Genomic DNA, 13,645 nt, shown 5'->3' on the forward strand with positions numbered 1-13,645 from the left:
CTAAAAATTAAAATTTAAAACGCATAAAACTGTTAGAAAATCCAAATAGATTTCATGACATAGTTTAGTTTTAAAAACTTAGGACCTCTTATGATTTATGACATTTAACAATTTAACTAAATTTGTAAGGCAATACTTGTTCATTTAAGTTTTGCTTAAGTTCAGAAAATATCTTAACTAGTCTATAAATTTTTTATCTTTTAAGAAACTACAAAATTCAATTTTAAGTTTCGAATTTGACAATAAAAAATGATTTTAAGGCACATATCATAAGGTAGCAAAGTTTTTCGAATATTTCAATCAAATCAAAATGAATTTGTAATAAGGAGCTGTCGGTAGCATCAAACTTATTTGCAGTCTTCTCCTCACGCTACCATTCCCCCTAATTTTGAATGGAAATGACCAAACCAGAGACAAACTCATGAATATCATTAGCAATAGCTTCATCCTGTGACACCAACCCACATGTTTTTTTTACTTCCGCCGAATCTCCTTATTATACTCTTACCCACAGCCCTTGGGCTGCAATTAAGCGTTTGCGGTGCGGAAAGTTCAGCAAATTGTAGCCAAAAAACGAGCTCAAAGCGACCAACAAAGCCACAGCAGACAGCTGAGAAAAGTTGCTTCTCACTTTGCCCACCTTTCCGGCCGACAGGTGTGCGCATTTCATTTCCATAGATTAACTAGATTAAAGCGGATGGCGAAAGATACAAATACAGAGCACTCGGTGGCAGGTCGCCACTTGGCAGAAACACCAAAAGCTGGGATGCGCGGTCTCAATCCACCGTTTGTGGGTTAATTAAAAAGTTTTCCGAAATAAATTAACATAAATTTTCGTTTGCCGGGAAATCCGCGAAAATGAATTTTCTTCTCCAATTGACCAACACCTGAGGGCTTGCCGGTTTTTACCCTCAGTCTGGAGCAACAATTGGCCTTTAAGAGGGCTTTAAACCTTTTTTTGTGGGTCACCATCAACACCCAACGCCGCCTTGCCAGCTTTTTATCTGCCAAATATTGATCGCATTAGTGAAAAGGCGGGAAAACGCTTGAGGGCGGTGGGCGGGTCCCGGCCCGTCTGTTCGAGTTCAGTTTTTGCCCATGTGGGTCAAGTAAATCAATTGACAGCTCTCCGAACTTGAGCGAGGACAAAGGCAACGTATACGTATTCGTGCGAGTTTCGCCGTATGGGTGTGGGCCACCTGGTTGCCTCTATAAATAAATCATGGCTTATGATAATATGCCACACAAGCACACCCTATGTTGATAAGATATAGGCCAACGTATTCAACCACGTGGCAGGAGCCACAACAACACAAGAAACAATGATACAGTCATCACACCAAGCACGATATTTCCCACATAAAGAATTTTTAATAGCATTTTCAAGACATATAGTTTTTACACAATTTTCTGAAGATAGTACATATTTTTTAATTTTTGTGCATTGATACAAAGCTATTCTTTTTATCTCAATTACAAATTTAATCATAAAGTTCACAAAAATATTGATCCAATATTATGATTAAGTTTAAGTTACAAACAAAAATTCCGTTAAAAAATTGCTATTACTATTAATTACCAAATAATTTAAGTTAAAAACAAATTTGTCTTGGATAATATCTAGCAGAATTAAATATTATTTAAACTTCCAAATAAATAAAATTATTATTTAAATATTCTTTATTTCCTATTAGTCTAATTTCGTACTTATTGTGGCTTGACTTATGAAAGCTTTGACTGTGTTTATTAGGAAAACTGCCCTGCAAAGAACAATAACAAACAATTCAAAAGCACACAACATTTGACTTTAGTCAAGGATTCCTTATGAGTGAATTTTCCTTATGCTTCAACATTTTGCCACCCAACCTTTTCTCTATGTTGTACGATTTCTTCGTTCACTCAATCACCATAAAACTTGACATATTGTATCGTTACAAATAATACTACATACTGTTACCCATATGCGAGGTCGATGGGATTTGTTTGCGTTGAGCGCGAGATTGTTTGCGGTCTGTCTGACAGGTTTCGCTGAAGATTAATTGCTTTTCGTAGTTGCAGCAGGTGCATTTATTGTTGGTATTTTTGGCACTTGCATTTCCTGTGTTTGGCAAATGAGTTTGGCCATTTAGGTAATTGCAAATCGAGTCGAAGCGAACAGCACAAAAGTGTTTCGGGTCAATACTATCCCCATTGGAACTATTCAAATGAGAAATGAAAGCACTTTATCAGCAGAAATATAGGCTACACTAAAAGGAAAAATGACAAAAGATTTATATTGTTTCTGAATTTTGGAATGATATATTATTCGTACTCAAAAAATAATTTAATTGAAAAATTTACGAATATTGACAATGATTTGAATAATTAACTGATAATGGGTTTTTTTTCCAAAACTTTTAATCAGAGATACACTCCTTTATTGACAAAATTATATTTTTTGTCTTTGTAATCAAACAAAAAAAATCATGAATTAGTATAACATTTTTATTGTTTTGCATTAATTTTTCGGTAAATTTATTTAAGAGAATTAAATGGAAAATAGGGAAATGTATTTAATACAATTTATGTTTATAATTTATTTTGTGCTTGGTCGTTATTCGTGTGTTGGTGAATTTATTCAGCAGATACAAAAATAAGGAATTCTATTTAAAATACGCATTTTCTTTTTCATTTTATGATTTTAACATATATGTAACGGATTTATAGCGCAATTTTAATTTCCTTTTTTAATTTTTTCTGTGCAAACATGTGAATATATTGGGAAATAAAGCAGGATGAGCAATGGGTAAAACCCCTTGTCCTCTACCAAAATCGAAACATTAATAAAATGCGGAATAATGCTCGTCACAAGTTCTAAATATTGCTGGGCTGTCAGCGCTGCGGATCATAAAAGAACCGACGGAAAACACGCGCAATAAACAACACCGACCCAACCGAAACAGAATCAGAACCAAAACAAAGGAAACAGCGGAGAAAAGGGTCGAAAATGCGAGGAAAAGAGTAGATGTAAACGTTGCAATCCTCAAAGCGCCTTTACTGGCCCCATTGCCACCCATCAGCCACCCACTTTCAGCCACCTTTCCACCTACATTTTCCTCCACCCTTATGCTCCATTGATGGAACATACAAAACAAAGTCAGCAGAGACAGCTAAAGATAAACAAAGCAAAGTCGTAAAGAAAAAATACAAACAATCCAAATGGTGGGGAAATCGAAGTGGGAGAGTGTGGACAGTGCGGAAAGTGCACGGAAAAGCTATCGGTGACGTAGCAGAGCTTTTCCGTGACGTCACAGTTGAAAGCACCGAACCAACTGGCAAACCAAACCGAAACGAACCGAACCAAAATCGCTTCAAACACTCGACGGCGCTCGCACGGATCGGATGTGAAAAGCGGTTGGAAAAGCGCCAGACGCCTAACGTATCGTTTCTTTTTGAATTGGAAAACCCGCGTTTGGAAAATCCCAGACCACGAAAATAATCAAAATAATATATACAGAGTATAGCTGGCCAATGTGTATCTGCGGTTGGAACACAAGTTTTATGGTGGAAAATATCTGAAAAGAAATAATTGTGCGCCTTTCGGTTTCGGCTTCACTTCACATTATCTAAAAATAACGGAAAACAAGGAAAAAGAAAGTGAACAAGTGCAAAAAATTATCTCGCTATATATATATATATATATAAAGTGAGCCGCAGCCGCTGTTTTTTTTATACAAATTATCGATCAAATACATAAGTAGAGTGCCCTCAACCCAACCCAGATAACATAAACTTTCTGGATGGATGTTCGAGTTTGGTGACCAACCAAAAACGAGGACGCCGCCATTTGTTACCTGAGGGGATAGGCCAAGGTGCCAACAGCTGAAAGAAAGGTTTGTTTTGATTAATTAAATTGCCTAATTGCAATGTCGTGACCCAAATAGATATTTAACCACAGAAAAACACTCAAGGAGGAACTACCTCCAGCGAAAGTGTCGTGTGCCTTGGCACTTTTCGCTTTTCCGGCCACAGTTCGATTTGTTTACTTTAGTTCTAACAATTCCCAGTTCCATTTCCTTTCCCGTTTTCCTTTTTTTTTTGGTACAGGATAATCGGTAATCGTAAAAAAGCCAAAATCACTCATACGCCACGTTGGCTCTGCATTAAATATTCAACGCCAAGAAGTCAGCAGCCTCCCACAGTTTACGGTCTGCCTTTTCGAAATGGTTTATTTGAGAGTGAATTCTTTGGGGTGCCATAAAGAATTCGGTTGGTGGTAACAGGGACCTACGGGAAATTGCCAAATAACAATCAATTCGGGCAGTGTAACAAAAGATAAATGGATTTCAAACTGCAATCGGCAATGCAAGAACATATAAAATAAAATAAAATTTAATCAGAAGTCATGGGGTAGGATCTGTAGAAGCTGGGGTAACGTTTTCGATAATCGAGCAGTAAAAACTCCGTAGGGACAAGCGAAGCTTTAAATGGGAAAATAAATTTAAAGTAAAGCCCTGGGGGAAATGGAGAGAAAAACAAGGAAGCCCATGGGAAATGGCAATAACAAAATGTGTTGCATTTGTATCTGAAAGTACGTTAAAGGGCAAGCAAACCATAGTTATAATGGGAAAAAGTAGATTAAATATTGTCCAACTAGTGCCACAGAAATTACCATTCTGCGGAATTCATTTTAATTTGTTTTCCTATTGCAAAACGCATGTAACCCTGACGCTTTGCTTTAGTTAATTAGATTTCCCAGAAATTTAGTTTCATATTTGTTTTTCATGTTTGACTATGTGCACCCTCCATAATTACATTTTGTGCAACTCATCATTCCATTTTTTAATTCAAAGAAAAAGGTAATGGACTTTATACAATCAGTCCGATCAAACTTTTGTCTTAATAGACAAACAACAGATTACATTTAGATAATAACTACAGAGAACGACCGAATCAGATAGCCCTACTAAATTGGTGGTCACTTGCAATCAGCGAAAACAGGCGAAACTGGACAAAGCAAACAAAGAGCAGTCATTGCGGTCAATCATTATAGATACAAATCGCCACAGCAATCCCCCGGAGATCTAGGGACTAATCAGGACAGTCCACAGAGCAGGCAGACATAAAGGCCTCCCGTGACCACAATACAAAATCGAAGGGAAAACACGAACCAGAACCAGTGGAAAAACAAATGTAACTGCAGTGCGGCAATTCGATTTCAATTCACTGATTTTCCGATGTGTGGGTCGATGCTCCTGCACTTTTTGCCGCTGGCCAATTAAAGTAAAGTGTGTCTGGCTCCTCCGGCACGCGATTTCCCGGCCACGCCCCCTCACGCCCTAGGGTCCGTAGAATGGAGCCGCAAACACATCCGTATAGTGATGGGAATAGAGAATAGAACTGCTTTTATGGCAAATCAAATTAACAACTAATTCCATTAGAGTTTGAGCAAGAGAACAGCCACCACTAATTGGCAGGGGAAGGGGAAGGAGTGGCGAGGAGGAGCCATATCTGGCCATAGCCAAATTCGTGACCTGCTCTCGGGCGGAATGGATTGGCCAGATTGCTCTGGCTGCCGGTCCCAAAATATTCCAAATTCAATTAAAAGCTGCACTGACTACATCGAGCAGTACGTTAAGTGGAGAGCCTGGGAACAAAGCTGAGATCCTGAAAGCATTTTGGCCTGCACCTGGCATCAGGAACATCAGAGGCAAAAACCGGTGGCCAGGCGCCTCTCATATGGCCAGAGGTTGAGCCTGGTTTTCAGTCGGGTCGCGGCATTGTCCACCTACTCTCCACCCACCACTTAGCCTCCGAAAATGTTGTCGCCCCTGTCATTGCTCTTTGGACTTTCCGTTCGCCCGGGGAAGCCATGAACATGACAGGCCCGTGTTCCTGATGCTGCACTGGGCCAAAAATATTGTCTTAATTTGAATACACTTCTGTAGCTATGTCTACATGAGTCAACAAAATTCTTTGAGTAAAAATAGATCATTTAAAAAAGTCTGCTCTTAGCCTGTTCAGTGAGAAAATAAAAAATATATCATCGATATTCTCACATAAACTCATACATATGTTTGAAAAGTGAAAAAATAACTAAAACATGAAGAAAACGTAAAATATTCCTTATCTTGTCATCAAATTAAAAAAAAAAATATTTTGATCCACTTTGCATATGTAGTTCTCTTAATTTATGGCCACTGCCGAATTTAAAATGTATGGTTTTCCGATTTTACTGATAGTTTGTGTACAAAAAACTGCCAAAAATTCCATTAAAAATATTTAAATTTATGAATTTATTTCAACAATTTTCAATGTAGACAATGTGTTACAAATACTGTCTTTCCAGTGCTATTTTGTTTAAACATTTTGTCAGCGAGTAAAAAATATTAAAGAGGAGTCTTGTTTTCCTGTGCATAAGACTCCCTTTTTACTTCGACAGAAAAAACGTGACCGGGCCCAGAGCCAGTGACAATTGGGCAGCAAACTAGAGTGGAAGAGAGGCGGATGGGTTGGCAGTGAAATGGGGCGCATTTCCGCAGTATAACTCCTCCTCAGCCAGACACAACTAACAAAAATATTTATGCACACACTTAAAATGCTTCCAGCAACCAAAACCAAACCAAACCGAACCAAACAAACAAACAGCAGTTCAAATGCGAATAAATTCCTGGCAAGCTTTACTTTTTATCCATTTTTCCATTTCCCTGGCGGCAGTCCCTTCACTTCCCCTCCCTTTCCCAGCTCACTTTGATGGACATTGGGTATGCTTCCTGCTGAATCTGCCCCTTCCCCGCCCTCAGGGTACATAATTGCAACTGTCTGGGTCAGCAATGTCCATGCAAACAGAATGGCATAAAGAGTTTGAAAATCAGATGGATAGATGCTTAAGAAGGAACTCGCCATTGATTCCAGTTGAACAGTTCCGGAGGGAAATCGGTGGAGTAGAAAGAAAATTGTGTTACTTAAAAGGTTTGTCAATTTTGATTCGATCTTGATGAGGTTATTGGCTGGGCGATTAAGATAGATTAGCCGTATGCCGTTTAGATTTAGGCAATTTTTGTTTAACCCATACAATGAATTTTTATCAGAAACAAAGAAAATATAATAACACATAATGCATTATGAGCATTTAATAGAAGAAATTTCAAGTTATTTAGGGATTCCACTACCAAATTATTCACTTACAAAAGCATTTTTCAGTTGGCTTAGCAGATACAACAAAAGAAGTGAAATTCCTCGAACGACCGAAATGGGAAAAGCCAATTTTCGTAATAAAATCGAACAAAGCCTGGGACAAGAATGCGAGCATGTGAAATCAAATGCAACCCAATTAGGGTCTCGGGTTTAGGGACAAAAAGGAAAATCGTAAACTTCCTCGATTTATTTCCAGGACAAATTGCCGCTCAACAGATACCTAAGGACATTCCCCGATAGTTAATTATGACACACACATCAAAGAGGATTGCTGAGAGCCTTATTTATCCTGTCGCAAGCTAAATGAAGTGAATTTTTGTGTAAACATCTGCGCCGGCGGCCTGACTCTTGGCTTGATTTGAATCTAAATTGAGAATAACAAGCAATTGCGAGACCCCCGAAGAATACCACTTGAAGTAAACAGCAGGCAGCAGCCAAAGGTGGAATAAACACAACCAGACACACCCAGGCATTTACACACCCGCCCCCACATGTGTCATAATCGCCGTAAAAGACGTCGAATTTAAACTAAACAGACAGGGATTCGAGGGAGGCGGGATGAAGAGGGCAAGATCTGGCGAAGGAGGCAGAACATTAAGCGGCATAATCTGCCCTTGAGCTCGATTTTGCCCAACGATTTGGAAAATCTTTGCAGCAAAATAAATTCCAGACCAGATTTTGCTCAATCCTGCCGCTTGCCTTTTTGTCGCCTACAATCCCTGTTTATATTCGGGGTCCTCATCGATTTATTGAACATTAAACACGAAATCAAAGGCGAGAGGAAAAGACTGCTTGGCCACTTAAGCAATGAAAACAAAATATATAGCAATTCGCCCATAAATTATTGTCAAACAGTTCGAAAATCTTTGGCTAGTGTCAAGTGATTTCCTCAGTGGTCAACTGAAAACAAATAAAGATCCAACCGGGTGAAAGAATTTCATCATGATTTTTAAATATTTCTGTTGTGCTCTTTTTTAAATCATTAAAATTCTTCGCACGCTTAGTCCCCAATGCCCAAGCCAAATGCTGGATAATTTATTTAATCATTCAAATTTGTTTTCATCTGGGCAGAGAGAAAATAAAACAGCTCCGAGCTAATAACATGCTGTCCCATTAGAGCAAGACCAACGACCAACGACAACGTGGCGTATGCGCAATAAAAACTTGTTGTTTTTATTCAGCTCATTTGCGTTGACAAGCTGCCAGCTGAAGATGATAATAATGAAGCTCGACGCTTGGCTTGGCTGAAATCTGAGCAAGAAAGTGCTCCCAGTGGCTTAGGATTAATGTCGCCCCAATCAGCGCAAAGAAATAATGAGGGAGGAGTTGCAAGAAAGTCAACTCCTGACCCCGACCTTTGGGCCAAACCCCGGCCACCTGTGACCCATTGAAATTAATTTGGCAGCAACAGGTGTGCGGCAGTATCTGTCGGCCATGGAATAAACAAATGCCCCGATGTGAGATGAGGCTCAAAGGAAAACATTAAACAAACGCTGCGAACATCCACTGACAATGACACGAGCTGCCACACGGATAACAACATGAACACTGACTCGGACAAGGACGTCCACATGGACGTGTTGAAGGAAGCCGCTGGCAGGCCAAACAAACTCACAAGCCCACACAATGGAGGCGTGGCCCAGGGTCATCGTTAAACAAGATGAAACGAACGTTTCCTGGAAAAACCTACACATTAGTCCGCAGACAGACATACGCTTATTTTAAAGTAGCTATAATAAGCTTTAAGCGAGAACGAGTTAACTTTACAAAGCCAGGATCTGATATCCATATTACATTACTTTCTGCAACAGATTAAAATAATTAAATACAAAATGTAAGGAATCTACAAAATACAGTTTTTCCAAACTCGTCTTGGCCTTAAATCACTGTAGTCATCAACTTTTAAGTCAACTAGTTAAACTTTTTAACCACTTGTTATTTTGACTAAAAATTTAAAGCTATGTAAAGTTTGAAATGTAAAAAGTTCCCATTAACAATGCAACTATTTTTGCCAGGCAATCATTTGACATGTGTTGTATCTATTATCTTTAGACTTTTGATTTAGCGAGTCAATTAAATTAATAAATTTATTTATGTGTTATCTCTCCTCGGTTTAACCGTATTTTTAAAAAAATATTTTTTAACAAGAGAGAACGCTATAGTCGGGTGCCCCTGACTATCAGATACCCGTTACTCAGGTAAAGGGAGTGCGAGGGAGATGGAGATAGAAACTTTGATCACGCATAACTTTTAAACGAATGGTCCGATTTGAAAAATTTCTTCTACATTTCGATAGGTATTGATAAACACAATAAAACTGCATTTTTACTTTTCCGAAATATTTAAATGTATCGTATATAAGCGATTGTGGGCGTTAAAGGGGGCGTGGCACCTTTTTGAAACAAACTTGCGCTGCGTAGGAACTCCTAGAATCTGCATGCAAAATGCCAATCTTCTAGCTTTTATAGTTTCCGAGATCTCAGCGTTCATACGGACAGACAGACGGACAGACAGACGGACAGACGGACAGACGGACAGCCGGACATGGCTATATCGACTCGGCTAGTGACCCTGATCAAGAATATATATACTTTATAGGGTCGGAAACGCTTCCTTCTAGCTGTTACATACTTTTGCACGAATACAATATACCCTTTTACTCTACGAGTAACGGGTATAAAAAGTCACTGTCGACCACAATCAGCTTTCATTCGAATCAATTTTGTTTGCAGTTCCGCTCAACTGCTCTTGATTGTTTCACCTTTTTTATTCATTCCGGTGGCAGACCAGCCTTGAACCACCCACGCTCCACCCCAATCCCTTCCCCCCCTCCGCCATATATTCATGTTCCATTCAGGACCCATCGGACCATATACACGGTATCTGTTGACACTTTATCGGGGAATTTTTTGCTGCGTGCGAGCAACGCACTTTTTGGCCTTATTTCGGTGATAGCTTAAGTTGCCTGAAACCGGGCACAGCTGTCATCATCTGTCCACATCCACGTCGATGGGTGGCCTGATTAGCCGGGTAGACAAAAAAAACTGAAGCGAAAATATTCATGTTAATAAACTAGCAACAGGCCACTAGATAAGGGCAGCGAAAAATTTCGCCGCCTCATATCAGGCCATAAAGCGAAATGACCACACTAGTAATATGGCCTAGAATTCCAGGAAAAGTCTATAAACATAAAATGAAAATTAATGGCAGAATCCATGGCGAATGCTTTAAGGACAAGCCTTTTCGAAGCTGCTCCTCCTTCTTCCTGCGGCCAATTAGGAGGACACACACACAAACACACGCCCGTGGGGGCTCTTACCAATGTTGTTGTTAGCCAGAACAACCTGCGGCATCAATTGAATGCAAACAAGGCGAGGAGGCAGGTCCTTTTGCCGACGACGATGTCGACGACTTCATCGTCATGCAGCCTGGAGTTTCATGCACGACTGAATGAATGGGTCAGCAGCTGAAATCATCTCAGGGTACCCATTTCGCCTTTTCCCTTTTTCGTGGGTCTTGGTAATGCATCGCTGGATTCTCGGTTTAGCTGGCAAATCAAGCGTAAAGTCGCAGAGAAAGTCTGCTCAACCCTTTAAACTGGTTAAAGTCACAGTAGGGGTGGCTTTACCCCATTTCTAGCTGTGTTCTTGCCCAGGTATACATGAAAAAACACTTTGATCTTAACAATATCTTATGTTTTTAATCGATAAAGCGTGTCTCTGTATGTAACCACTAGAAAAATCTTATAAAATCTTATACCAACACAATTGTTAATTTATTTTTTGTAATTATATGATTTTGCCTTAAAATATCATTTCCGGAAAGTAAACAACCAATTTTATTAAAAGTCCATTATAAAATAACACTTTTAAGACTTAGATCTATGCAATAAAGTTCAACAGAAAAAGAGTTATAATATAATACCCAATATTTGTAGAAGACTTCCTTCAAATAGTAATAAATTAGCAATGGCCGACTAAGGAACTAAATTTAGTATTTGTTTTTAAAATGTAATATAATTCTTATAAAGAATCATCTATCAGTTTTGTCCACATATTTTTCTCAGTGCCGCGGGCTGCTTATCTCAAGCTGTTGTCGCATATGCTGTCGCGTTGAAAACATTTTCAAGTTTATGTATTTATTCTTCTCCTTTTTCCATCGTGGCCCTTGCGTTATTTACTTGCGAGGGACTTGGCCCGAATCTTTTGTTCTCTTTAACACAAAAAAAAGGGCGGCCAACACCCTGGCTCGTTTTTAATTATTTATGTTTTAATCATTCTCACAAGTTAATTACTCAGAAGGGAGACCTTAAAGCCCTCAGATGAACGCGGCTAAGACTGCAAGCTCGTCAAGTTCGCTTGTCGGCGACAGAAAGTGGAAAGTGTCCTGGCTGCACTTAAGTGCAGGCGCGGATGAAAAGATAGCGAAAGCGTAATTCGATTACAGGACCAGAACGAGGGAAGACAGGCTGGCGAAATGGAATAGGACGCCCCAGGTCGAGCGGCTAATGATGCATGTCTAAGGAGCGAACAGGATGCCTAAGTGGATTACCAATATGTTTTGATTGGCCCGCTGGCTGCCTCTTTATCCGCCACTCCAAACCTCTCCCATCAGTCAGGAAAATTCAATTTCAGTCTACTCGGCTTACGGCCAGTTGAGAAATGGATTTCAATTCGCTATCGCGAATCGCCCAGGGTACTCGCCCCCTGCAAATGGCAATTAGTGTCCATTAGATTTGCAGTGCGCAGGTTAAAGTTTTCATTTAACTTTTCTGAGCGCTTAAAGGAGAACTTTCCGTGCAATGCTCACCGAAAGTTTCCACATTTTTCAGCCTTTATTTACATCTCAATTGTGAAATGTTTTGCTAACTAGGAAACCATACGAAAGAGTTCAAAATGCGGATGATGCAAGGGTTTGGAAAGCTGAAGCCAATAAAAAGAATTGTATTTTTAGACGATGAGAATTACGTGATTAACGAACTCTTTAGAAGCACAAGTGCAAGAAAATCCAAACATAGATTTACAACATGTTTATTGAGAAACTGATTTGCCGTACTTGTGGAAACATTTTTGGGAAATCAAATGGAAAATTTTATTTTAATTATTTTAATAAATCAAAGCAATGAATATTTTGTCAATAACTTTCATATAACTTTATATTACAAGAATTAAAGAAAGGATACATTTTTAATTAAAGAGGTGCTAATTATAATATTAACATTTTTTATGTGTAATTGTATATGAAGATTGATTGATTGGTTGATTGGTGAAAAATCATAAATATTTTTTGAGAAAAATGTTTTCGAGAAAATGTTCTAAATAATAAGTTGATCAACATATTATACGAAGGAATTTTTGATGCCGGCAGTTGACAAAGAAAATCCATTTGTCAAAGTGAATAAAATAATAAATCATATAATAAACAAAAGTTAGCAAACTAGCTAGACCCACGGAGGAATAAAGCAGTCTGACATCGAATCAAAATAGGAAAAGCCAAACTCATGCATAACCGAAACACATAACAGCCACCTAAGTCCTTACGTAACCCCCATAGAAACCACAATTCCCAAAGGCTTTTGCCCCTTTGTACAGATTTCGAATTTATTTGTTGCAATTTGTCGTTTTCGGGGTGTCCACTGAAAACTACGATAGCTGACCCAGTTTCGCAGAGACGCGTGAGGCACGTTTAAAAATAAATGCAAAGTGGATGGGAGCGGGTGGGGCGGTTGGAAAAACAAACAGAGGAATTTTATGTTTAATGGCTGCTGGCGAAATGAAAAATCACACAGCAAATTATGTTGCATGTTGTTACAAAAACATTCTTGTAGAACGCAGATGAAATTCGTTTTCGTTGCTCACTTTTGCTTTTCAAACCAAAACATTTTCTTTGGGTTATTTCTGTAAAACTTGGTCACGTCACGACCGAAAATATTCGAGAAAAGTGTAATTTTTATTTGAAAATTCATTTAAATGTTTTCTGCATTCGTTTCTTTTGCTTGTCACCGTTTATTTGCAGAGTGCACCACAAACAAAAAAGTCACACACCATCCAAAACTCAGATTATGAATTATGCAACAAAGCAACCATAGCAGCCACAAAAGAGCAACTAGAACCACCACAGCACGAACTGCTTAATGCACACAAGTAGTGGCCCCTAGACTTGGCCAAATTTGCTTTCCCAGGAGGATCCGGCGGCGAACAATAGAGACCAGTCGCCATGGTGGACGACATCTCGCCGATGCATCATCGGATGCAGAAGAAGACGCGCAGCGCCTCCATTTGTGCCACGGGGGCCAGCATCGAGACGGTCATCCACGGGATGCCCGGCGCCTCCGGAAGTGCCACGCCCGAGGGCGGTACGCCCGGATACCGCCGTCGCCGGCCGGCCACACGCTCCCAGAGCGCACGCATCACCTCCGGCGCCAGATCGGTGAGTACACTGCGTATACGTAATGCGGTTAGAAACCGGC

The 13,645-nt window shown here is 39.5% G+C and overlaps 1 protein-coding gene across 2 annotated transcripts in view; it reads left to right on the top strand.

Annotated features, from left to right (window-relative positions):
* The first annotated feature begins 3,358 nt into the window (after positions 1 to 3,358).
* The window catches only part of LOC108052785 (GTP-binding protein RAD), a 29,584-nt gene continuing 19,297 nt past the window's right edge, over positions 3,359 to 13,645 (top strand). For both annotated transcript variants that reach the window (XM_017135274.2, XM_017135276.2), the window contains exons 1-2: positions 3,359 to 3,872; positions 13,192 to 13,605. In XM_017135274.2, coding sequence (XP_016990763.1) covers positions 13,393 to 13,605 — 213 coding nt within the window. In that variant the 5' untranslated portion in view covers positions 3,359 to 3,872; positions 13,192 to 13,392. The remainder of the gene's footprint in view (positions 3,873 to 13,191; positions 13,606 to 13,645) is intronic.

Source organism: Drosophila rhopaloa, unplaced genomic scaffold (genome assembly GCF_018152115.1).
Source record: "Drosophila rhopaloa isolate 14029-0021.01 unplaced genomic scaffold, ASM1815211v1 contig_115, whole genome shotgun sequence".
Taxonomy (NCBI): Eukaryota; Metazoa; Arthropoda; class Insecta; order Diptera; family Drosophilidae; genus Drosophila; species Drosophila rhopaloa.